The sequence below is a fragment of the Leuresthes tenuis genome, unplaced genomic scaffold, assembly GCF_036924035.1.
Source record: "Leuresthes tenuis unplaced genomic scaffold, fLeuTen1.0.hap1 SCAF_12, whole genome shotgun sequence".
NCBI classification, from domain to species: Eukaryota; Metazoa; Chordata; class Actinopteri; order Atheriniformes; family Atherinopsidae; genus Leuresthes; species Leuresthes tenuis.
In genome coordinates, this window is record NW_027325366.1 from 18,659,965 (window position 1) to 18,684,999 (window position 25,035).

At 38.0% G+C, this 25,035-nt stretch overlaps 1 protein-coding gene across 1 annotated transcript in view; it reads left to right on the plus strand.

Annotated features, from left to right (window-relative positions):
• LOC140319310 (NALCN channel auxiliary factor 1) overlaps window positions 1–17,789 on the plus strand; it is a 92,246-nt gene extending 74,457 nt beyond the window's left edge. Inside the window, exons 2-3 of the mRNA XM_072396905.1 lie at window positions 8,163–8,334; window positions 11,855–17,789. Of these exons, the coding sequence (XP_072253006.1) occupies window positions 8,163–8,334; window positions 11,855–12,156 (474 nt within the window). The 3' untranslated portion in view covers window positions 12,157–17,789. The remainder of the gene's footprint in view (window positions 1–8,162; window positions 8,335–11,854) is intronic.
• Window positions 17,790–25,035: the final 7,246 nt, after the last annotated feature.

Sequence of the window (25,035 nt, forward strand, 5' to 3'; positions counted from 1 at the left end):
GATTTCATTGCTTCTACAGGGAGTAGCAGCAGAATTTTGGTTCGGATGACAGCAGCTTGGTTGGCTTGGTATGGAGATACTGTGAGTGTATTCTGCTTAAGTTTTTAATACAAAGTTCCTTCTTTGTGTACCCAAGGACACAAAAGCTGTTTTCACACATGAACACCGGAGTTATTCAGGAGAATGTGGATGTACTTGGGGCTTAGAGGAAAGTATCCACCGGAAGTCTGGGGTGCATGTAGCAGACATTTGCTTTCTCACATGCCGCCACTTTTGAGCGTTTCTGGAATAGTTCAGGACTCCAGTGCATGTTTGAAAACAGCTAAAGTGTGAGAGACTTGGGACTTTGTCCAAATACTTCATCAGCAGAGCCCCAGTTGTTAAATCTAACCTTCAAATTGTTGTTCAGGGCTACACTAATTCTGTTCCTCCTGAAAGCGGTTTGACATCCTTACTGTCATGATTATAATTATCACAATTCTAAATATACTGTGAGAACTACGATAACTGTGTGTAACTGTCGGTTGTGTGAACAGTATGATTTGTGGGTGGTCGAAAGAAATCTGTAATGAGCTTATTGTTAGATTAGATTCTATACAAGTTTATTGTCAAAGACTGAATGTGTGATGGACTTCTTTCATTCAGTCATGAGGTGAAATCAGAGAATCTGTTCGCCATTTGTTCAACAAAATAAAGATGGGTACATAACTGGACCTGTGTCTATCCACAGAGCAAACTCATGGCTGAAAGTCACACGATTTTATTTAAATAATTAACGTACATTTTCATTGTTTACATATTCTTGATTGCTTAACAAATAAAACATTTAATCATATAATGCTGTTTCATTGTTCAGATATGTGATATAAACTTCTATAAAACGTAAGCTGACAATGTTTCTGGATGATGTTACCTGGTGTTGATGTTGGTTGTGTGTTTAAGTAAGTGGAAATGTCCATGGGAAGGCTACCCGAGTGACAGCAGCAGACACACTGAAAAAGAAATGCGTCCTCAAATGTTCTTTGAAACTACCAGGTTTTGACACTTGGCAATGAATAGTTAGACATTCCTCAGGTGGAGTCGCTCTAACTAATCCTGCCTCTAAGTTCATACAATGGAACATTTTTGTGTATCATTACAAGAAAGAATGAGAGAAGAGTTTTGCATTTTAGGACACAAACTTGGTACTGCAGAGTGCAGGGCATTTGGGACTCATGGGACCCCTGTCTACCCTTTTACTGTCTTCTTCTGCACTTGAGAAAGGGCTGTGATCCCCACAGAATGATAAACAAATTCCATCTATTTATTTTAGCTGATGCAGCTAACTGCCTCATCTTTGCAACTTAGGTGCTTGTCCCTGCCAAGCAAACCAGGAGTAGCAATGCTTTCTGCCCTCTTGTTAAGCATGCACCTCTGTTATTTGAACAATTAACTTTTTCTAGTAGATCGTATATGTCAGATAGGGATAGTTCTGCTCAGCAAGCAGAGCACAAGCAAAGTGTTAGATAGAAATTATTCCCAACCACGAGTTATGGCCAAAGCAAGTTATTTTGCTTTAGCTAGGAACTAAGATGGTAAAATCTGAGTTTTTAAGCCAGCTGAATGTAAAATATCACTGTGGTTGTGCCCTCAGTCCACAGTATATCTAATGGTTAATACAGTGGTTTAATGTCAGTATTACAAGTTATAGTTAGGCACGATATGGGTTTTATGATTGATATGACTTGTGAAAGGTCTTTGTGACTGAAAAGGTTGAATTTTTTACATAAATCAATGCAGAGGCAATGTGCAAGAATTGACTGATTTTCCCTAAAATGAATATTTGGGTGACCTGATTCCCTGTACCACAGGAGAAACTGAGCACATGTGTGTGAATTCACTCCTAGTCATTCTATAGTCAGGTCACATTTCCCAGCAAAAACTGTATTTAGATAAGAACGAAAAACAAAGAGCAGAAAAAGCTTTAATTTTCGCACACAGTCTTCATTGTTGCCTTCTATTGTTTTACCGTACTCCTTTATCCTAGTCTAACATAACTGGAAAAGAATCTAAAACTGGCCTATTGTGCTGTACACTTGTCGTGATCCATTATTTATGACAAGGACTATTTAAATAAACAATGCAGAGCAGAGGATGGAAGAAAAGGGGATAGCCTAAGTGCAGTGAAGCAGAGAATGGCTGTGTTTGTTGTAATGGAAAAAGCAAGGCTGCTCATGACACTCTGCAGGTGTCTATACGGCTGCTGTACTGCACTTTGTTTGTTGAAGAGGAGTGAGTTGCAGTTTTTTTGGTGTCTTGCCTGCTGCTCTGTCAGCCTCTGTCAGCGGTTTAGTGAAAAGTCTAGATAAAACAGACGAGGCACTGACAAGGCAAGGCCATCCGGGGCCACTTAAAACCAATACCACAGGGCAGGGTATAAGGCCTTTCATCAATTATAACCTTATTAGTCTAATCGTAATGAAATAATCCGATTCAAGAGACAGATGAGTCTCTAGTCAGCAAATGGCCAACAGGCAAGCAACAGTGGAAAGGAAGGATGGGAGTGGATTGTAACAACATTTTGTGGCATGAAACTTCCCGATAACAAATCGACTAGATGTTGTAGAGATGACGAATAGATGGTATCGGCTAAATCTTATGACAGAGAAATTTTTATCTAGTTTTTGACAACAAGAGTATTTTTTACCACAAGAAACAAGTTTACCCACTTCTTTTTGCTTTGACAAGCATTAAATCTCTTCCAACACAGATGCACTTCTGTCCATCAACATCTGTCTTTGCAGATCTATTCTCCCCTGGATTTGTGATGCCTGATGCAAATCTGCCCCTGTTCTTCAGTGCTCTCATCTTTTTAGCGTCTGTCTGTATTTATCACCTCTAAAATTGTCATGGAGAATGCTTCAAACTTCAACCATATTTGTCCTTCACCTTAATAAGGACATTATTATGCGTTCACATTTACATTTCCATGTTTTCATCTACACTAAACTATTCACAATCTTTCACTGGACAACCTTCTTTCTGATCTGTTAGGTTACTATATGCTAAATGATAACACTTCATGCCTATTAATAAATGCCTTTTTGCAAAAATTAAGAAATCGTTTCTGGTGAATAACTGCATAACATTTAGAAAACAGGATGAGGCATTTACATTAAACACTTCTCCATCGGAGACGGACCTTCATTCCCTATTTTCCTGGTTTAATTCTAATTAAACTTTTATCTCTGTTCTGATGTGCTTCAATTTATATTTTGATTATTATTCCCTTAGCCCTCAGTGCAAACCAAATCTTCCCTCGTGTTTCCCTGTTGTCTTGACAGCCTAAAACATACCAAGCATCAATTCATTAATTCCATCAGTGCAACAATATGGAAATGTTTTACTGCTTGTTTCGCTGGATTTTTTTCTCTTTTTGTCAAAATAAATGTTGAACTCTATGAATTAATGTCAACACTTGGTGCTTACAAGTAGTATAATCCCTATCTGTCTTGGAATTTATGACATTTGATGGTAAAATATTGGCTTTATATTGGCATTGTCTTTTTAAGGTGACTTTTTCCAGTGGAGGAGAAGGTAGTACCTTTTTTTTCCTCCACCAAAGAGAGCTGAAACAACACAAAATGGTATAAAAAAGAGGAAGAGTTCATTTTACTCTATTGAGACACGGCTCTTCCAACTCAGTCTCCACCTGTCTTTGTCTTTCTCTCTGAGTTTTGACAGAGGTATGATGAATCACCATTTAGAGTTCCACATTCTGACAGTTTAAGAAGTAGAAATGCAGCGGGCTTCAGTAACGAACCGACTGAGTGCAAAAAGACGAGCGTGTGGTAGAGGACCAAGAGAGATGTTTTGTTTTTTTTACACTGCATAGCTCACATCTCTGGCAGGAGTTCACCTGACTTCAGTACACACAGGCCTGCAAACCATTTAGTCATTTTAGTTGTAGGTGTCAACTAAATTAGAATTTTAATGTGTGAAAATGTAAAAATTGTTGTCACATGTGGGAGATCTTCTCCCTTGGGCTCAAGACTAAGAGGCTGCTTTAGATTTAAAGAAAACCTCTCCGGTTTAGATGATATTGATTATTCAGCTTTTGATTATGTTTCATGTCTTACTTTCAGTGCAAATGACCAGACACTTCTTGTCCTTGACATGGTGTCCTGAGATCCTGCCGACTAGGGAAATTATCTTCTGAATACCAAAACAGACACCGTTTGACACTTGTGTCAGTGACACGGTTAATGTGGCACGCTGCTGAATAAGGGGAAACTCGGCCCATGATGACAGCTATGAACAGCTGGATGTGAACAATGCAAAACAGTGTGACTTCACACATACCTGGAATCTCAATCACGCACATAAATGAAGTTTGAAGTCAGGGCAATAAATTGAGCTTGATATTTTTAGAAAAAATGCTACGAATGATTTTTTCATTAATCAGTTTGATTCAAATTGCAGTAAACAGAAAGACAAATAGAATATGTTTTACTGTGAATGCAAAATATGAGAGATGCAAACAGGATTTTTCATGCATTCTTTATATTTTCCTTATTATAAAGTTTCAAAATGATAAAGAAAAGAAAAGTTTTGGGTTTACTGCATGGTCAGTGTACCTAATAAAGCTGCCTTTGATGCCCGCTAAGAGTCTCTTGATTCTCGTTTGGGGGATTTTCATTCTTTCCACAAACGATTTCTAATTATGTGATGTTTTTAGACTGTCTTGCATTTCTTGCTCTTTTCAGGGCTGTCTTCACATTTCCAATTACATTTATGATGGGGTATTGTGACGACCATGGTAAAATCTTTAACAAGTTCCTAATGAGGTAGACCGTTGAGGATTTAGAGATGTGTAATTTAGATTATGCTTTAGTTGAGGTCATCTACTTTTCATCCTTATTTGTTTTACTGACATTATTTCCTCAGTTTAATTGCATTTAATTGAATTAACATTTCCTCTTACCACTGAAATGTTACTTGTGCCGCTTGTTAAAACACCGAACTAAAACCTGGTCGATCCATCCTCATGTTTAAAAGTTGGAGAGGTGTTTATTGACATTCTGCACCTCTTTTCCTTAAAATGTACCTGTGGTTGTTCCAACCAGTAAGTGCTATTTTAACCTCATCAGTGCAGTTTCCAAAATGCATCTGGCTTGTTAGATGTTAATTGGCGAACTTTTAATGCAAACGTTGAGGGAAGAAAGTGGCACAGGATTTGATTTAATGACTCTTCCATGATAGTCCTATTCCATCCTGCAGAGGACCTCACCTCCAGAGTCTAGACTTTCTAACTGACGTTACCCTCTGTGTGAAAGCTTTCCTGCTCTACCAGAACTCCTCTTGACCTAAACTGTTCCTGTTAAATTCTTGATGACCATAAAACTTACTTTTACACACACACACCCTTTGCGAGTGTTCTTTTTAAGTTGGTTCAGAGTTCATTCTGCCCTCCATAAAAGTTTAAATAATCTCTTCATTTCCCTCTTCTTCTTTTTTAATCGATAGATGTTATCGCCAGGTAATGTGTCTGTTTTTATGAAACTGCATTCATGTTGTCAGATATTTGTATACATCATTCACAAGAGACGCACCATTACTAGTAAATATAGGGCGCAATATATGATATCAACATACACAGCTTTTCTTCAGCAACATGGCAACATGGGGGAGTGATATGATGTGATCTGTGTTCTGGTTCACAGTTTTTAGGTGCAATGTTTAACTCACAGCAGGTGCTAGCTTGCTTAACAGGCGAAGCCTTAACCGAAAACGCCATCTAAATGATGCAGGTGATAATACCACACGTTAAGGTGACCACCTAATCGTATGACAAAGATAAAGATACGATGCTAAGTAAATTAACTGTCCCCACTTACTCACATGTAGACTTCAGGAAATGGGTGAGAAAAATGACCAAATGAGAGCAAAATCCTTATACTTCTTGTACATTTGAAATGCTTTTCCATGAGCTGCATTGACAGTGTTGTTTGTTGTAGTGCAATATGTTCCCAAACGTCTGTGCATAGGATATTGGCGTTAATAAATAGTAGCTTAATCTAAACTTGTTGATAGGGTAAACTTCTGTTTCATTTCAAAGCGGCTGATCAAATTTAGGTCTATAAACTTTGTTTATACATGCATGACAAATGGGGTAAAAAAAAATATACATAATCAATAGAGCTCCGATATTATAACTCACCATAGCAACAGGTAAATATGGAGAGCCTCCGGTTTAATAAAGTGTAAATGCTAATGTATGACAATACACATTTATCAGCATCACTGGGAGCCTGAATTGGAGAAAAGAATCAATATAATACCTACATGTAGTTCACTTTATTCATCATTTAGCAGGCTTGAATTTCCTTCATGGATGATAAATTGCTGGAATCTTTCTGAAGATTATTCACAGATTATTCAAATATGTTTGTTCAGCCGTGAGCTGACAGGAAAATATAAATGGTGCAGAAATTGGAGATGAGAATATATTTAAACAGATGAGACATTTGGACATTGTAGACTTGTGATTTTATCCTCAAAGTCTGAATCCTTAATGATCCCGTTGGTTTAAGAAGTGTCAAAATGGAAGGGAAATTATCTAATTTCCCTTGCTCACAAAATCCTGCTCGACAGAATTGATGGCTACATTTAACAATGTAGTGAATATAAACAAAATAACTTATTTCCACCTTTTTCATGAAGGTTTTTGCATACCCAACAACAAGAGTTTCAGAGAACTCAACCAATACGTGTGCTGGATGCGATACTTCTGACACTTCTACACAAAATACACCCATCGTCTGACACTTCATTCATAAGAGGAGCATGTTGTGCGAATAACGCTGCATTTAAGAGGCGACTGCAATCTGAACAGTCTTAGTCGTGCAAAGTGGTGAATATATGGATTGTTTTCCTGTCCCTGCAAAGCTTCTTTGGTAACATAACGTGCCACGCAACAGGTTTTAATATATAAAGTATTCCATCATTGTTTTTAATTCAATACTAAATTCTGACCGAAAGGATAGATTCACAGTTAAATTTGTTTAAATTCGGCGGCCCGCATTTAAGAGGATGGTTGACTTATTATTTGTTGTTATTTGATAATCCCACATTCATCTGTTGTTGGTCAAGTTTGATGTCGTTGTCAGGTTTTAAACATTAGAGACTGAAGTAGAGTACATACTTTTAACTGTTCTTTCTTGGCCTCTGTTTTGTCTTTGTTTATCTCGAGAAAATTCTGGATTATCCAGCTGTTTATTTGTTAAAGGTGTAATCAAGGTCCGCTACACTTTAGGCTAGCCGGTCCAAGTGGCATTTCGACTCTTAACTCCATGTTGTGTAGAAAATGATGGACAGACTGCCGAATTGTCTTCTCATGCCGATATTTATGATCGTAATGGAAATGCAATATGCAGCGGTCGTATATACATTTGGCTTGCAGCAGACAGCTCACTCACAGCACACTTGGGCACATCTCTCATTCACCAAGTATTAGAATGGCCAGTGCCACGTGTTTACTACCTCTGAGAGAGGGCCCCTCCAGAGCCGACAAGTCTCCACAGAAATTATGCAACTATACACAAAAGGTAGCAAGTGGAATCAAAGACCTCATGAACTCTTTTACAAATGCACCTAATGAGTGTTTGTAAAGCATAATGATCTCCTGGCTTTGTGGGATTTCTGTCATCTGCACAACTGTAACATATTTTGTTGCTTTACATAATCTCTGCCAGTGGGAGCATGTATTTGCTGAATAAAAAGATTGTTCTTTAATATTTTGTCTGTGAAAAAGGCAGAAAAGTCTATGTTGTGTCTTTTTTAAACATGCACCACAACCATTAAAAACACAAGTTAATCTTCTCAAATCGGAGCAGTGCAGCCACAGTGACATTCTGTTCTAAAGAGGAGGTCAGGTAATACTCTGTATTGACTAACAAAGTGATGACTGCCCAGCAACAACCACCTTCATTAAACAGTGGATATTAGAATCACCAGGATATCTGCTTAGTCCTGTGTGAATCAATAGCTATAGAGGTTGTGATGGTGCACGTTCATGGTGAGAAAGTGTGCGTTTGTACTTGTCCGTGTGTGTGTGTGTGTATCACCCAAAGCAACCCTCACTAACACATCAATATCCTCTCACCTCTCTGTCTTCCACCCAGATGGTTTATAAGCCCTGGCTGTGTTCTCAGTACTTCCAGACCACCCAAATGCACTGCAGCAAGCGAATCCCCTGTGGCCAGTACTGCCTGGAGGTGCAACAACGGTGCCCCTTCGTCCTGCCCGATAATGATGATCTCATTCATGGAGGCAGCCCCAGTTTTATATGCACAGGTATACGGCAATCATCATGTTATGCAAAATTCTGTTTACAGTTTTTTTCTTGTTTGCTCTCTTTCTGTCTTCTTCTTTCAATTTTAGCATCAATGAAGTAGATACAGCTGCCCAGAGAGGCTTAAGTATTGCATCAGTAGTCCATGAGCAGGTGGGGTGAAGTGCTTTATTGACTGTGGGATCAAAAAACATAACTTGGCCAGATCCTGGGTTTCAGAGCTACAACTTAAAGGCTCCTCTAAACTCCAGAGTTCTCACCCTGTTTGCTGTTGACCTGAGTAACTTTCATGAGCGTTCACATTCATTGAAATTCAATACAGCTTTATTTATATAGCACCAAATCACAATAAATGTCATCTCAAGGCACATCAAATATACAGTGAAATTCAAGCCAATTACTGTCAATCATAGTTCAATCAAATCAAATTCCTTAAATTCCAAATTAGTCCAATTCATACAAAGCCAATCCTGAGCATGTAATGGGCGATGGTGGAAAGATAAAAAAACCTTTATTTTAACAGGAAGAATCCTCTAGCAGAACCAGACTCAGGAAGGGTGGCCATCTGCCTTGAACAGCTGGGGGTTGAGAAGACTGGAAAAAGGGGTCAAGAAGGACCATAAGACCAGAACAGGGATACCTGCTAAGAATAAGAAACAATATTGAATGAAAACAATAATGCCAAATGTACATGGAGAGTAACAGAAAGCAGAGTGAGGAAAGGTGTATTATGGGACCTCCTTCAGCAGTGTAGGCCTATAGCAGCATAACTATGGGATGCTTCAGGGTCACCTAAGCCATCCCTGTAGCCACCAGATGGGCTCAGATTTAGTTGTTTCTTTCAGCAGTACCATCATGGGACGTACAACCTCTGGCAGTCATACAGGAAACTCCTGCAAGTTTATATTTGCAGGACTTTCTGTCTAATTAGGCAATTAAGGCCCACCATAAAAACAAAGTTTTGCTAGTTACTCACAGCACCAAGGGGCAGTTGCACAATGGAGCACTGTGACAAGATGTCTGTATGATCTCTCTGTCCTAAACAGCATAAATACCAGATACCCAGCTTGTAAAGTTCAGGACTCAGGGACTCAAATTAAGCAGCCCAATTATAGCTTTGCTTTTTCACAGCACAGTTATTTTAAGAAGAGTAATCCTCTAAAGTACAAAATTCTCTTAAAGTAAAATCTAAGAAAATTCCACTTCATCAGTTATAAAATGTTTTGAGCTGCTCTTTCACATTTGCTGTTCAACACAAACTGCAAGCGAAACAAGCTGTTTGCATAATTCAAAGAGTATAAGTGCTTAGGAACAGGAATCAGAAATTCACTCCCAGGAAGTACTGCAAAATAAAGCCTTCTAATGTCTGATAATGGGTCCTCTGTTGAAGATAGAACACATTCTTCTAATCAGAGCAAGGGATGATAGCTACTTCCAGCATTGACCACAAATGCAGGCGCACATGCACTCACGTGAATCTTAAAATTATTATTTGCTATATTTCAAAAATGATTTTAGTTGTTTCTTACTGTCCAGGGGAGGTGACTGCCTACTTCTATCAAATGTTGATGCTGCTCTCTGGTGGTCATGTTGAGCATTAGCTCATATTAACACAAATCATGACAAGAAATCGAAAGTGCAATGTTTCACTTGCTTGTTCATATTTTCATTTGGTTTCAGTATTGTGAGAAAGACTAGTCGATTAGGCTGCTTTTGCCGCTCGTAAAAATTAAAGTACAAGGCTGGCACTATTTGCTAATATGATTCATCTGGGCAAATTTTACTACCAACATCAAATTTTTACCTGTAAGAAAAAAAAAAAGCCAAAACGTCTCCTTAAGCAGATTGCTGTTGCTTTTAGCATTTTTGACATTTGTAATGGGGAAGTTGAAAAATATTTTCCAGGGCCTAATTTCAGCTTTTGATTTGATAAACTTTGACATAAGTGCAGTTTTGGTTAAGTGTAGTGTTTACAACTAGGCAGTGTTTTTTGCTTTGGATTGAAGGTAGCTGTGTGAACACAGCAATCAGTTATGTGGGTTCATTTGTAAGTACCTTGAGAATGTGTAGCTCTTTAGACTTTGTCAAAGACACTTTTACAATACCCTTCTCCTTGACAATCTAGTCAAGTGGGAGCGATTCAAGTGAAGTCTGGATACCATCTGAACTCAGGCCTTTATTTACTTTAGTGTGGCACCAGGCCTCTATTAGAGGTCGTACTTCATTAGAGGCATGCCTTTATTTCAAATTCTCATTGTTATTAGGATGACTTATTATATTTTTTTACAATGCCTTAAAAGAAAATCTGGAACAGTGCACGTAAGCAGCCACATATGTTTCCACATACCTGTGTTCACAAGCGAGTCGGCAGAAAATCCACTCAGTCCTATGTGAAGCCCCATAATCAAGACAACAGGGCGAGAGACTGCTGTTGTTTTTTCAGTCGCATCCACAAAGTTCAACTTCAGTGGTGAATTTTGGAAAGAGAGTAGACTTTGTGCCAGAAAGTCGAATAAACAAAGTATCGAACAAACTAATGAATTATTAGCCTGACAAAGTCGTACCTCATCAAGTTGAAATCTCTCCCGAATTATGTCTGCAGAAAGCACTCCTGCTGTGAGAAAATGCATGTTATCGTGGAACATTCGCAGCTGTGTGCAGCAGCTTAACGTACTGATCCGTACTGATCATTATCAAAGCTTTGATAATGTTTAATCAAGTACAGCAACATGTTCAAAACAGCATGATTGTTGCACTGAATTGCCTGGATACACGTGGGATCAACTGTTTGGTGTCTCTGTCTTTGGTGTGCGGTTTTTCGGCAATAAAACTGTTTGCTGTAAGAAAATGCAAAAATCAAATTGAGACTCGGTATTGGCAGATGCTCAATCTTAAATTATTAGTATTGCTAAGAATTTAAGAACTCCCAGTCTGATAAATATTAGTGTTTGCTATACTGAATGCGTAACATGTCATTTGTTTCTCTAGGCATATGAAATAGAATAAAGGCATTAGGTGCAGCATTTAGGTACATTTTAATTCAATGCAGTGAAACATTTGTTCTACTTATTTTTATCTACTTATCATGTATACTGCATCGATACAGCTTACCGTTGGTGACTAAGTCATTTTTTAATTAAACTGAATTGCATTGAGGCAAATTGAAGACAGCACATGAAATACATGATTTACCATGATGTACTGTATGTCACAGTTAAACAAAACACTGCAATAGGACTCTAACAAGAACTAAATGCTAAGTTTTTGAGTTTTTGACAAAAAAATAAGTTTTCTTTTGTTGATTGCTAAAAAAAAATGTTTTTCAGCTCCTGCTATGTAAAGGATTTTAAAAAAGTGTTGCAGTTCTAACAAAACCAGTTAATAACTAAATTATTTACACCTATGTCTGGGAAAAGGATGGACAAGCAGCCACACACTTTGTCTTGCAAGAAACAAGATATGAAAGCCTCACAGTTATGGTCTGCCTCTCACTCCTTTTATCTCCACACCCTTCCACTGCAGGGCTGCTGGAGGACTATCCATCAGGTGTAGACCCGGATGCAGAGTGCTGTGATGTGCGGTGGGACTTGAATGTGGACAACAGTTCCAGGGGGACCCTGAAAAGAACTCACCCGCCATGCCAGCACCGCACCTCCCTCAGCTCCTCAGCAGCCTGCAGACTGTGTAACAGCCGGCTCAAACTCTGCCTGCTGGTCCTCGTCCTCCTACACACTGTTGCTAGCCTCACTGCATCCCACAATGCAACAGGACTGGGTCTCCCCACCATCACGCCTCTGGAGGAGAACCCCGCCAACGAGGAGTGATGGAGTTGCCAGGAGGAAGCGAGGTTGTTGGGGTGGGGGATTCCCTCACCATGGCAACCGATGTGGAAAAATACAGCAACAGTTTGTGCGAACGGCTGGAGCTGTGTGCCTGCGGACATTCGGCAACACTTTCTGGCAAACATAAAATGGGGGACGCTTTGAGATGAAATAGACAAAAAAATAAAAAAATCAATCAAAACAAATAATTAACTAAACAAACAGACAACGGGACTCAAGCAGTCCCTTGGGTAGGAAAAGGGGACAATGCCACAGCCTTTGTTGAGAGGTAAAGTCAGCTTCCTTGTGGCTGAGTTTCTCTCACTACGCTTTTTTACACTGTGTTCCGATTATTGGTTTCTGTTGCACTGGCTGACTATGGAATAACACAATCATATTCTGAACATCGGTTCATTCTCTGTCTATGTTTCTGAGTCCTTCATACAGGAACAAAATGTGTTCTCTACAGAAGAAAGATTTGTAAAAAAAATATATTAGCTGCAAGTTTGTGTGTGTGTGTGTGTGTGTGTGTGTGTGTGTGTGTTGGGTGGATGGGGATAGTTTGTTTTCAGAACTTATTGTGTGTGTGTGCGAGCATATGTAGGCATGTCTTATGCGTGGTTATGAGAGAATGAGCACATGTTGCTATTCTAAAAGTCTACCTATCAGGCTGGTGCAGCTGATGATTTTATGGAGACTCCCTCAGATGTCACTCAGCTCTGCCATGCTGGTTTGTTGTTAGCCACAGTTCATTCAAAACTAAACTGGGGTTTAAATGTGTTTTTGATGTCCATTTTCTGTTTTACACAGGATTTAATAGCCCCCTTCCACTTTGTTTTGTGAGATAATATTCACCCATTTACACTGTTTTCAAAGATCAAAACATTTCTGGATTTAGCATTGTTATAAAGCTAACAGCTAACTCAGGAAACATTCCTCCAGTGTTGCCAAAGTCTTCAATTATGTCTCCATTCTATTCAGCACTCTGCTCATCACCTAACAGTCCAAAAATAATGTTCAAATTAAGTTTTAATAACCTCAATTCGAATGAAGCCCAGTTGATTGAAACTTATTTGGAAAGCAGATACTTGCTTTTCTATGTCAATTTGAGAAAATCAAAATTCAGATCTTTAGTTTTTATCTAAATTACACAATAAGTTAGGGTTTCAGAAAGGCCTCTTTAAAATGTTATGTTCTTTTTTTTTAAGGAGCCAGACTTATATTGGATCAGCAACAAAGTTTAGGACATTTCATTGTTCTCAAGCTAATGCTTTTCCTTTTTACCATTTTTGTTGGTATATTTGCAGCTCCAATGCTAACATGGTTTAAACTGGCAGATCTGGGCTATAAAGCTGTGAAAGTCTTAAATTTAGCATATTTTCAACATTTACAAAAAAATTTGCTTAGAGCGTCAGAAAATGTCACAATCTGATGTATGGCTAATATAAAACGAGAGAACAAATAGTCTTACAGTCTTACTATAAACTCAATAAGAAAACGCCCATAAAAAGATTAAGTAAACCACATAAATGCACTGTCACTTGTAACTTTTAAATGAATAAAAAAAACTTAATAAGATATTAAAGAAAAATTAGTACTCAAAATATCTAGGGAAATTTTTGTTAAAGGGCAGGTGTGCTTCAGGTATATCGTGTAAAATCTCATTAATTGTTTAGGCCCTGTGATTGATCGGCGACCTGTACGGGGCGAACCCTGCCTCTCGTCCAATGTCAACCCCAGGTAAAGAAAATGGATAGTTTATTGGGTAAAATATCATTATTAGCAGAGGTGACAGTCAAAACTACAACGATAAACACAAGTTATAGTAACTCAGTGTTACAGTGAGGGCAGTATGATAGGGCTAAGCCATATGAACAAAATATTAAAACATCCATTCTCCTGTTTTTCTGACAAAGCTACACATCCCAAATGATAATGGTTTATTGATATTAAACTGAAACATTAAGATCCGGCGTAGTATGTTTGTGATGACTAAACAAAATACAAGGTCGAAGTACTGATAGTAGAAGCTTTTCTTTTTTTTTTGTCCCAGATGCACTGCAAAGAAAATAACAGAACAGGAGCACAATTGAAAAATGGTTCAAATGATTTAATCAACCTTTAAGTTGACTCAACAAAATCAGATACCTGGCATCTCTTAAAGCTCTCTTGATTAGTGGACACAAACCTGAAAAATTCAAAAAAGCACAAAAAGGATGATCTTATCTCACCAAACAAACAAACAAAAAGGTAACAATCTTGAGCTTGTTTTAACCAAGCATGCAATTTTAAAAAAAACTTCACCAAAACCTCAATAAGATTCTGGTCACTTTTCAGCCACGAGGCTCAGCAAAGCTAATAAATATTGGGATAATGCTAATAGCAGATTAATGTATTTTGCGATGTTGCACGTGATAAAGATAAAGAAAATACTTATGTGTATATATTTTAAAGGAAACATCCAGTCAATCTGCAGCAATCAAGCAGTGGCTAACGTATAAATTACTGTGTCCAATCTGCAGCAAGCTTTGGCTCTTCTCCTTCACCTTGTTGCAGATTGATAGAATGTGACTGTTGCGTGAGCCACAGATTTATTTAGTTCATCAACACTACATTTAATTAAATGTTTGCCCCTGAACCAGAACTACTGTATATCAGAGACAGGATTTTAACCTCGGGCCTTTTTATCCAACGGCAACAAGATAACTGGATGTTACCTTGAATTACTTTGCAGCACTGGTCAAAATGTAATTCCCATGCAGTTAAAGGAAGGGTAAAGTAGAATGCTACCTGCAGGTATACAGGTTTGTTACATTACAACCCTGCCCCTTGACCCATTGCACTGAGCAGGTCTCATATGGCACGTACTGAGTGGCAATCCACATCTCATTAACACAGAGGAAATTCAAAGCCAGTTGGTTTCTGTTGGATCAAAATGTGAGATACATGAAGTCCACGCGGAGGCTCTGCAAGGTTATAGTAGCCTTTATTGAACTTTCTCTGCCCCACACCGACTGTAAGCGGCACAACCAATCCCAAATCAGCATATGCACGCTGTCTTGTATTTTTCTCCTCAAAACATCAAAATATTGTTTCATTACGTAAAGGGCTTATTAAGAAACACAGAACAAATATCATCATCCACGCAGTCAGACACACTGAAAAACATTTGTATCCCAGTTGCTAGCAGACAAAGAGTAAAAAGCGGCTCATTTCTTCTTGATATAAACTCATACACCATCAGTGCGATAGGCATTCAGCTGGATGTTGATGGAGATCAGGAGCAGAAACAAACAAGAGGAAACAAGCTTGTCATTGTGTCCGTAAACAAAAAGTCAGCTTGGTTCATTTTTGAAAATGTTGATCAGTGTGTGATCAGAAAGGAATGGTGTGACCTCAAGGGCTGACTTCTTCTTCAGTTTCTGGTTTTATTCAATGTCTCTGTGATGAGCATGGCTGTAAGATCAGGTATCCGCTAAGGACAAGCAGAAGCTGCTGGATTAATTTTTTACTTTATACACTCCAGTATGTTTAGTAATGATATGAGATGATGACCCACCCAGTATCTGATATGAAGAATTTTATCATCCAACTTATATAAATATTTTAATTTCACCATATATCCAACAATGTCAAAATAAAACTTATAGTGGCTTATTTTGACATTTACCATTTATACCCTTCCCCCTTCTACACTTCACTATTCCTGATAACACAAAATATAAAACTCCCCATTCACCCATGCCCATCTTAGATGACGTATTTGGTGACAAAGAAAAAAAATGCTGCTATACCGGTTGTCACCAATAGGTGGAGATATATTCATTCTTTTACGTTAATACTACAGTTGAAGGCCTACAACACAACCCATATGACGTCAGATATGCAGGTATCAGGATGGCTGAACTGTGGAAGAAAAATTGCTATTTTACACATTAGTTAGTGGGTAGAAGGGTGCTGTGTGTGTGCGTGTACCTGTGCATACATTCACATTCGAGTTTGTTGCTGGTTGATGTTTGTTTTCTGGAGAGCTCACATGACCTTGAGGCTGCAGGACAGATGCAACCATCCACACCATCTTTCAACAGGCAGAGACCTCCTACATTAGCTGTCATGTCATTCACTGAAGCCCTGAAGCTGCAGGAAATGTAGTTTGAAGCCATTGTACTCTACAGTGTTAAGTCACTAACCCAAACATATTTCTCTTGAGTAACGTTTCACAAATCCCCAACATGAAATGAGTTTGAATATAACACAATGCAGATAAAGCCTGGGGCAATGAGGTGGACAATGGCCTAGAAATTGTACCAAAGCATATATCATTATACTTTGTACTAAGTAAAATATACTAAGTTCAGTCCTAACATAAAAAGTGTTTATGATAAAGCAAACTGGGCAGAATGATGATTACAGGGCCAGTGTTGCAGGAAAGTGACTTGTTAGCAATACATACAATGCACCTCAGAAGTGTCATGCACCCCTTTTCAAAAGCACATTTAAGAGATCCCATAAAAGTGATTTACACGTGATTTCATTTAGCTGATTGTGTCAACAGTCATGCTGTGATGCAACAGCCATCACAGGCCATCTGTTGGGCATGCATTCATACGTACAAATATACCTGAATCCAGAAACCATGCAGAGAGCATGTTTGCTTTATGAATCTTCGCTGTCACTGCATGGGTGTGAACGCTGTGCATATGTGTTGTCCATCACGCTCCTCCACACATGCTTGCACCGAGGATAATCATTATTCTGTGCAAGATTTCTTCCAATCAATAATGAAATTAGATCTGGCTGATGTAAACCTGATTTGATTTTAGCACAGGCATGCACGCAAAAGTTACTCTGTGTTTCTCTTTTTTTGAATGTTTCGATTTGATACATTTCTACTGCATTATCGCAAGAATAAATTGTGTAGGGTCCAATAGGTTCAGTCTAGATCCCCGACAATGATCTGTAGCATTCTTAGGGTATATTCTGTCACATCCCATCACACAGTAACTTACAGAAAATTCAATTTGTGTTTTGCCCCCGCGCATATAGACAATGAATGCCTCCTGCCTCCTGCCCCCAGCTCCTGTGCACCCACTTTTAAATGTACACAAATATTGCCCTCTTTGACTCTCTCTCAGCCTCTTTCTGTCTTCACATTAGTTCCATTCTCTCTCCTGTGGATCTATGCAGAAGCCCATTCCTTTTTGGTTGTAAATACATTCCCTAGTATGCTAAATAATGTATGTCTCTCCTTGTGCAGTTTGAGTTGATTCATGCTGTTACTTTCTTCTTTTTCTCCTCCTTATTTTGTTTGAGCATCTGAAACCCCTGATGTTTAAAGAGAGTGTGGTGAGATTTAACCAATAGACTTGACCTCAGTTTTGCAACCTTATTGCGAAAGGTTGTGCTACTGTGTGTGTGAAAGCAAAAGATTTATGATAATAGAGATGAAAATGGTTTAAAGACATATAGAAATATCATTGCGATTATGATTATTATGATTACTATTATACTATCAGTATATTGTAATATTATAGATGCTTTAGTTCAAGTAACTTCTTTAATTTTTTTACAAACGACTTTGATGAAATGATTTATAAAACAGTCTCACAAGTCATGATCTTTTCGAAAAGTATGAAAACTACTGCTACAATGATTAAAATTGTGTTCTGATGAAAATAAATACAGACATATAATCTGTTCCTCTGTTGTGCTTTTGAACAATGTGCCTTTCTTCCATTTAGGATAGAATAGAACAGTGTTTGAATTGTAGAAGATGTGTTAATAGAAACACGAAACAGATGTTCGGGAAGAGAACACGGCTCTCATGAGCAGATCAATTGCTCAAACATTTGCACTTCTAATACAGGGCCGAGCTAAGAATCGATATCGAGGAATTGAGTGAGCCTTCGAGAAATTATGGTCAACCTCTGAAATGATTTCAGAAAAGTTCATTTCCACTACCAGAAGGATGACACAATAGTTCAAAAGTGCTGCTATGGCTGCAGAACCAATGAAACATTCTGCTGATGTTGCGTCCAACATTTTTCACATCCCAAAATATTGTCAGTGGGGTTATTGTCTGGACTCTTGTGACTAATCCATATGTGAAAATGATGTGACGTGCTATGTGACGCACTCCATGACAATTTGATCAAAACGAATCATGGCATTGTCATCTAGGAATATCCCCATGCCATTCGGGCCGAAAAAAAAAATATTCATCAAAAAACCTGGTCATTCAGTATATTCAAGGATTCAAATTACCTATTTTTATGGCACTTAACATTTCTGGATGTAGAACTGACCAGCTGTAGCAACCTCAGATCATTAGCTTAGTTAAATCCAGGTGATAACCATTTTCGTTGGCCAGGTAGTGCATACATGCGTAAATATTCCATGGTCAATTTCATGTTTAAACATGGCACTCCCCATCCACATGCTGAGCTTGCACTAATGACATCACGTCTATTTTCAGGGACTTCCACAGGTTACATTTTTAGTAAGAGTAAGATAACAGTAAGCATAAAAAAGCATATATCTAACTGTCATTCATAATAAAAACCAACTTAAAAGGTCAATATACAGGACAACAGTGTTCATTTCAAACTCTGCACAGTTGTATGTACAGTTACAGAGAAGGCCTTCTTACAATATGCAGCATGTGTCTGCAGTTCCACCTGAAACCATGTGATGGCAGTAAAATATTATTAAGTGGAGCATGTGCTGGTATAACTGCTATAAAAATAGACAGAGGAAAAAAATGCTGGCTGCACAACCGCTGGAATTACATTCCGAAATTGAGCCAGACATTTACTGACTCAATTTTGAGCTTAACTCAGTACATCTTTGCAGAGGCAGTATAGGTACTGTGTTCATATTTACCTTATTGCACATACGCGATGGTCTTTATTTACTGTGTCTGCATTCACTTTGAGCTGAGAGCCAAGCAGCACGATTGGATATATTCTGCAATCATGAATTATGAAACTGCTGAACAAGACCTACGCAGGGCAGATGGGTCAATTGCATGCAATCACCTTTTAATATTTAATGTCACAGCACAGATATTTTTTTAGATGGCTAGCCAGCATCATTGGCACTCCTGAGTTTGCATAATAACATGGAAAAGCCTGAAGGGGAAGTCGCAGATGTTTCCATTTCCGTTTCCTAGTTTTTGCAGTCCAACGACTATATCACCATATGTGGATTAGATTACTGTGGGCCAGTGAGGTGAGATAGGCTTCCTGGGCTTTATTTGGCACCACAGTATTGCCACCAGACATATGAAAGAAGAAATAATGAAAAAAAAACAACTCTGAACTTAGCGCTATTGTAATGATGGATTATAAAATGAAAGAACAACAAAGAATAACACATTGCATATTCTTGTTTGGCTTCTGCTCTGTGCCAGTGGCCCTTCCACCTCAAATTAAATCCCTCATTTCTATTTCAGCTTGTTGGGGGATGAAGTGCTCAGTTGAGTAATCCTCAACTAGCCCGCCAAGAGTCAGCATTCAATATTCCACCTGCCATTCAAGCCACAGACTCTCTAGATGAGTGGAATTAAAAGGCCATGTGTTGTTTTTTTTTAGGATGATTGATTGGTTTCCAACTGACATAATTTAACACTAATACTGGTTTTTAAATCTAAATAAACAATAATTCCACTCTGAAGGGGAGAATATGGATGTTCAGTTTAATGGCAGAGAAAAAAATATTTATTATCTATTACCATTTGATACATTGAAAGAAATGGGGCACATGCTGCTATATATTAACCAGCAGAGGTCAGAACTAAGCAAGTGGGAAAGGAAATTCACACCAAACTGCCAGAACATTAAAAATCCCCCTCCTAACATTGTACCCCTAGAGCCACTAAAATAGCTTTGTTATGTTGGAACAAATGACACCTATAAAGTGTCTTAAGGTGTATGAGATGAGAACACTGGTTGTAGATGCTTTGGAGGCTGTGCATTATGGGGTGGCACCTGCAAAAAACAGATTTTGGAGGCCACTTTCATTAGGGGAGTGGGCCCAATCTACAAAGACACAGTGATACAGTACATGCCGATATATGAATGTCAGGACCCTAAGTTTCCCATCTGAGGATTACTGCTGTGGCTGAACAAAGCTACATTACACTGTATCATAAAGGCTGCACCATCCAAGAACAACTTTTAAAGCAAAGAAAGTCCAATAAGTTCACTTATTTGGGGTATTGTACTTTATTTCAACTTCACATTTTTATTTCACAAATGGATGGAAAGGGTATTAACACCAAGACTTAACTATAGTCCAATATATAACAAGACTTACCTTAAGATGAAAGAAATTGTATTTACTCTCCTTTCTGTAAACCATGTCTATGACTCTATGTAGAGGGATTACCAATTGATAGAAAAGACTATAAGAGAAGAATTTACATTTTGTACAAGGTATTCAGCTTGAAATTTTAGAGTTTAAGTTATTTAGTGAGAACCCAAACCCACTAAAAAAAGGCCTTCAGTTAGTGATATTGATTATTATCTTCAGTGGCATTTTTATGAATCGCACAGAAGTTTCCTGCAACGTGTGCTCATCATGCATGCAGATGACATAGCTGCAGTTATCAGGGGAGCAGCAGTGATGAAGAGAGAGATGATGCAAGTGTGCTGAGAAAGATTAAGAGGCTTTTCTAAAGGTTGAACAGTGGTCATATAATTACTGACTTAAACTTTCAGTGAGTGAGTCATACTACATGTACTTCACTTCAGAGGTAGATTAATAGTTGTATCTAAAAGGGCATCCGATGAAAAAAATGAAAAGAATCTAAGTATTTGAGAGTTTTATTTGATTATGGATGGAGATGGAAGTGACATATTAAAGATAAAAAGCTAACCGATAGAGTGAGAGTTATATCTGACAGTTGAGGGGTATATATGCGGGTATTAAACATGAAAGAGATAAAAAATTGATTATGTATGCTTTGCTACTTTGGGAATGCCAAAGCCTACCTAAATGAAATGTATAAACTATAAGATAAAGTATTTAGACATTACACTGGGGAAGAGGTTAAATTCAGGTAATGTTGGACTGGAAGAATGTAATCCCTTTAAAGTCAAGGAAGGTGTGGGGCTGAAATTACCACTAAAGTAAGATTTTTTTTAGGTCAGCAAAAGCTGAGAGAAATGGTCCACAGTGGCTCTTACCTGAAGTTAAAGTTTTACCATCATCGACTTTTAGAGAGATTGTGTGCTTATCAAAATACATAGGATACCATGGAAAAGGTAAACCGTTAAAAAAGAATAAACAGACATAGTCAGATTCACATGAGGATTTGTTTTTCTTCATTTACTGATATTTACAGACTGTTCAAGAGACCCACTCCCCTACAACCTATTTTAGAGAATAGATCTACTGACATATTTAAAGATCTGAAGGGATGGGAGTGATAGTTGGTCTTTACGGGGTAGAAACAGGGACATCCGACTTGATGTGCATGTGTAATGACTCTGCTGATATTCTTGTCAATTTACAGATGAAGTCAATTAGAGAAAAATAATTTCTCGAAAGCCGTCTTTATCTATTCAGACAAAAAAAAAAAAGTTGGAAGTCAACGTTGAATTTTTTGATTGGGATTGATGTCAATGTTTGCAGATTTAAATATAGGTAATAAATGGAAATTCTATTTGGAAAAAGGGAAGGATGGAGCTTTTATTTGATAAGAATAAATTGAACTTTTGCAGAAAAAAATTGAATAAGGGAAATAGAGTAAAACTACAAAAAACCCAGCAGAACATTGAAGGAAAACACAGAATGAAGAGGGTCCACATCAAGGTTTGATCACCATGATTACTCATGCTAACTCGGTTTCAGTTTGCTTATGGAGGTTCATATCTGAGTGAAATTACCTTTTCGTTTGTCTGAAATCTAAATGATTATTCATTTTCTACATTCTCTCATACAGCGGTACACATCTAGAAGTTGGTATTTCAATGCACTGTTTTGACTTGAAATAGAAATTCTAAAAAAGGTGTTTGTGAACTCCACTACATAAAATAGCCTGTATGCCTTACTTCCAAAGCAAATGCAGAGTTTATGCCGCAAGGTGAAAACTCTTGGAACAACATTGCTTTGGACAGAGGAATTCAAAATCAACATCTACCAGAATGACAGGACAAAAAAGTATGAAGAGGGCTTGGAATGAGTCATGATGAGAAACATACATAATTTGCAAAACATGTGGAGGTGGTGTGATGGCTTCTTGGCACTGAGTCACTCGTGTTTACTCATCATGAGATAGAAGACAGAAGCAGCTGGAGGAATTCTGACGTGAATGGGGATGTAGTGTCAGCTCGGATTGAGGCAAATGCTGTAGAACTGATGTACAACGCTTCGCAATGCAGAAGACCCCAAGCATAAAGCAAAAGCAGCCCATGACTTTAGGATAAATTCATAGAATATTCGGCAAAGGTCAAATTAGTCACTCAATCTCAACCTGATTCCACTCAATTTCATTTTCTTGAAATAAAACTAAAGGCCAACGAACAAACAGCAATTTATAACAGTCAAACCAGTTCTCTTGATGTATATATATACAACTTAGATGCTGCCATTTAAGCCCATATTTCCAGTACTCATTTTACAGAGAATTGTTTGAATTGACCTAAAAGCACGTTTGGATTTTGCTCCAAATCTATACTGATGCTGTTCCATCCATTTATCAAAAAAAACAAGCGCTTCTTAACTTGTAAGCTTATGATTTATATTTGATATATTTAAAGTTTGTATATTTTCATCTCACTGAATACATTATAGAGAAGAAGTTTAGTAAATTTGACAAAAACATCTATTTGTATGGATTAGATTGATATCTGCTTGATTGTTTGTCTCGTTTATCTCTGTGTCGGCCCTGTGATGGATAGGCGACTGATCCAGACTCCAGAGTGAAACTCACCCTTTGCCCGACGGCACCTGGGTCAGGCTCCAGTATCCCCCGCATCCCTGAATTTGATTAAGTGAGTATTGAAAATGAATGGATGGATGGACAGTCAATGTCATTCGCCTTTAAGCATACTTCATGACTGCCTCACAGAAATCATTGTTTTTCAAGTTCATGATTAGGAAGATCAACCAATAGGCATCCTGCATCTATCTGCAAATGTTAACTTCTGACTCATTATTTAACAGTTAAAACATAATAATTGCCATCATTATTAAAAGTAACACTAAATCCAATTGAACAACTTGCAATAAACTGCGCTCATAGATTCCATTTCACCAACTCTCGTTTCAGTTTAGCTTTTCTGACTTTTTTCATGAAGGCGTTGCTACTTAAGCTTGAAGAGTAGAGAAATGTCAGTCTGGTTCAACATACGGTAGATTCACCATGTTAAAGCTTTTGAAACTCTTATGTAATTTTATCCCCAAAACAGTTTGTAAGCCAATTCCTGGCGAATCCTCAAGTTTTTGTTTTTTTTCATGTTCGTTTTCAGAGCAGAGTGTGTGTGCTGCTAGTATTCATGTTTTATAACAAATGGGAGGGAAGGAAGACAAGCATTAGGATGACAGGATTTAAGGGCGATGATCTGCCAAAGAGGAAATTCTAAAACATCTGCCACAGCAGTGTCATTCACATTATTGGTGACATTTGAAAAAATGTGACACGGTTTGTTGTGCAATACTGCTCATTGTCCAAGGAGACCAAGGACATTTTACAATACTGAAAAATACCAAATCTAATTATTTTCTATAACTGGGTGAGTATTGGAAAAAGAAAATCAAGCATAAATAGATATTAATGTTTCCACGCTTTTGCTCCCGTTCTGTTTGCTAAAACGTACAAATATATTTCTTAAAACCGATCAAACTAGTGCTTTTCAGGTGTTCTCTTTGTCAAAGGTAGGTGTAACTATCGAGACTTCAAGCGTATGTTTGTGCACTACCATTATAAAGCCTTTAACGTGTTAATTTCGCATCAAATATTAAAGGTTAAATCTTCAAGGTTAAGCTCAAAAAAAGGTTCGCTGAGGTAACAGATCAAGTGAGACGTCGGCTAATTTTCTGACGTAAGTCTTAGTTGAATGAGATTGTGACCACTTATGTCATTAAAACTGTTACCACGTGTTTCCACTAGAACAACTTATTTGGCTTATCACTGGCATGCTGAGGCTGGTTTGTAAATCCACGGTCAAACCAGCTTAATCTAAATTTGGAGTGCAGTCATTTTAAAACATTCATGGCAAATCAATTAAAGCAGCACATACTGAGCTGTCATGGGTTAGTGACTTTATTCTTTCATTACCTCACCTTACACAGACACCAAGTCACAGTTAAAGTCACAGTCAGACACCGATCACTCTTACAACCCATTCATAATCGTCTCTGTTTTAACCAGGCGTCTCTGTCTGGATGAAGCGAAATCTCAACACTTCATGGTTTTGCTTGATTGTTAAAAAATGGCAATGCAACAATTCAGAACATCAAAGGATAAGATGTCACAATCTTGCAATAAACTGTTTAATCAGAATTTGACAGGTGGATGGGTTTGCAATGAGTGCACACACACACACGCACACACACACACCCACACACACAAATATGGCGTTATTTTTGAAAGGATAACATTATCGTTTTAGCAAAAGAAAGTGCATTGAGTTTCAATGAGGAGTCCATCCTAATTGAAAACTTTTGGAAGGGCAAACAATTAATTCCTCTTCACATCTATGATACCTGGAAACATAGAAGGATCATTTCCCTCCTCATATCGAGGTTGCAGTCCTCTAAAACTGTGTGGGCTCAAGGTCTAAAGAATATGTGAGCTTTATGCAGTCTACATAAATATCAGTGTGTGTGCAGCAAAAGGAGCACACATTAGTTTTTGTGCGCGTTCATCATTTATAC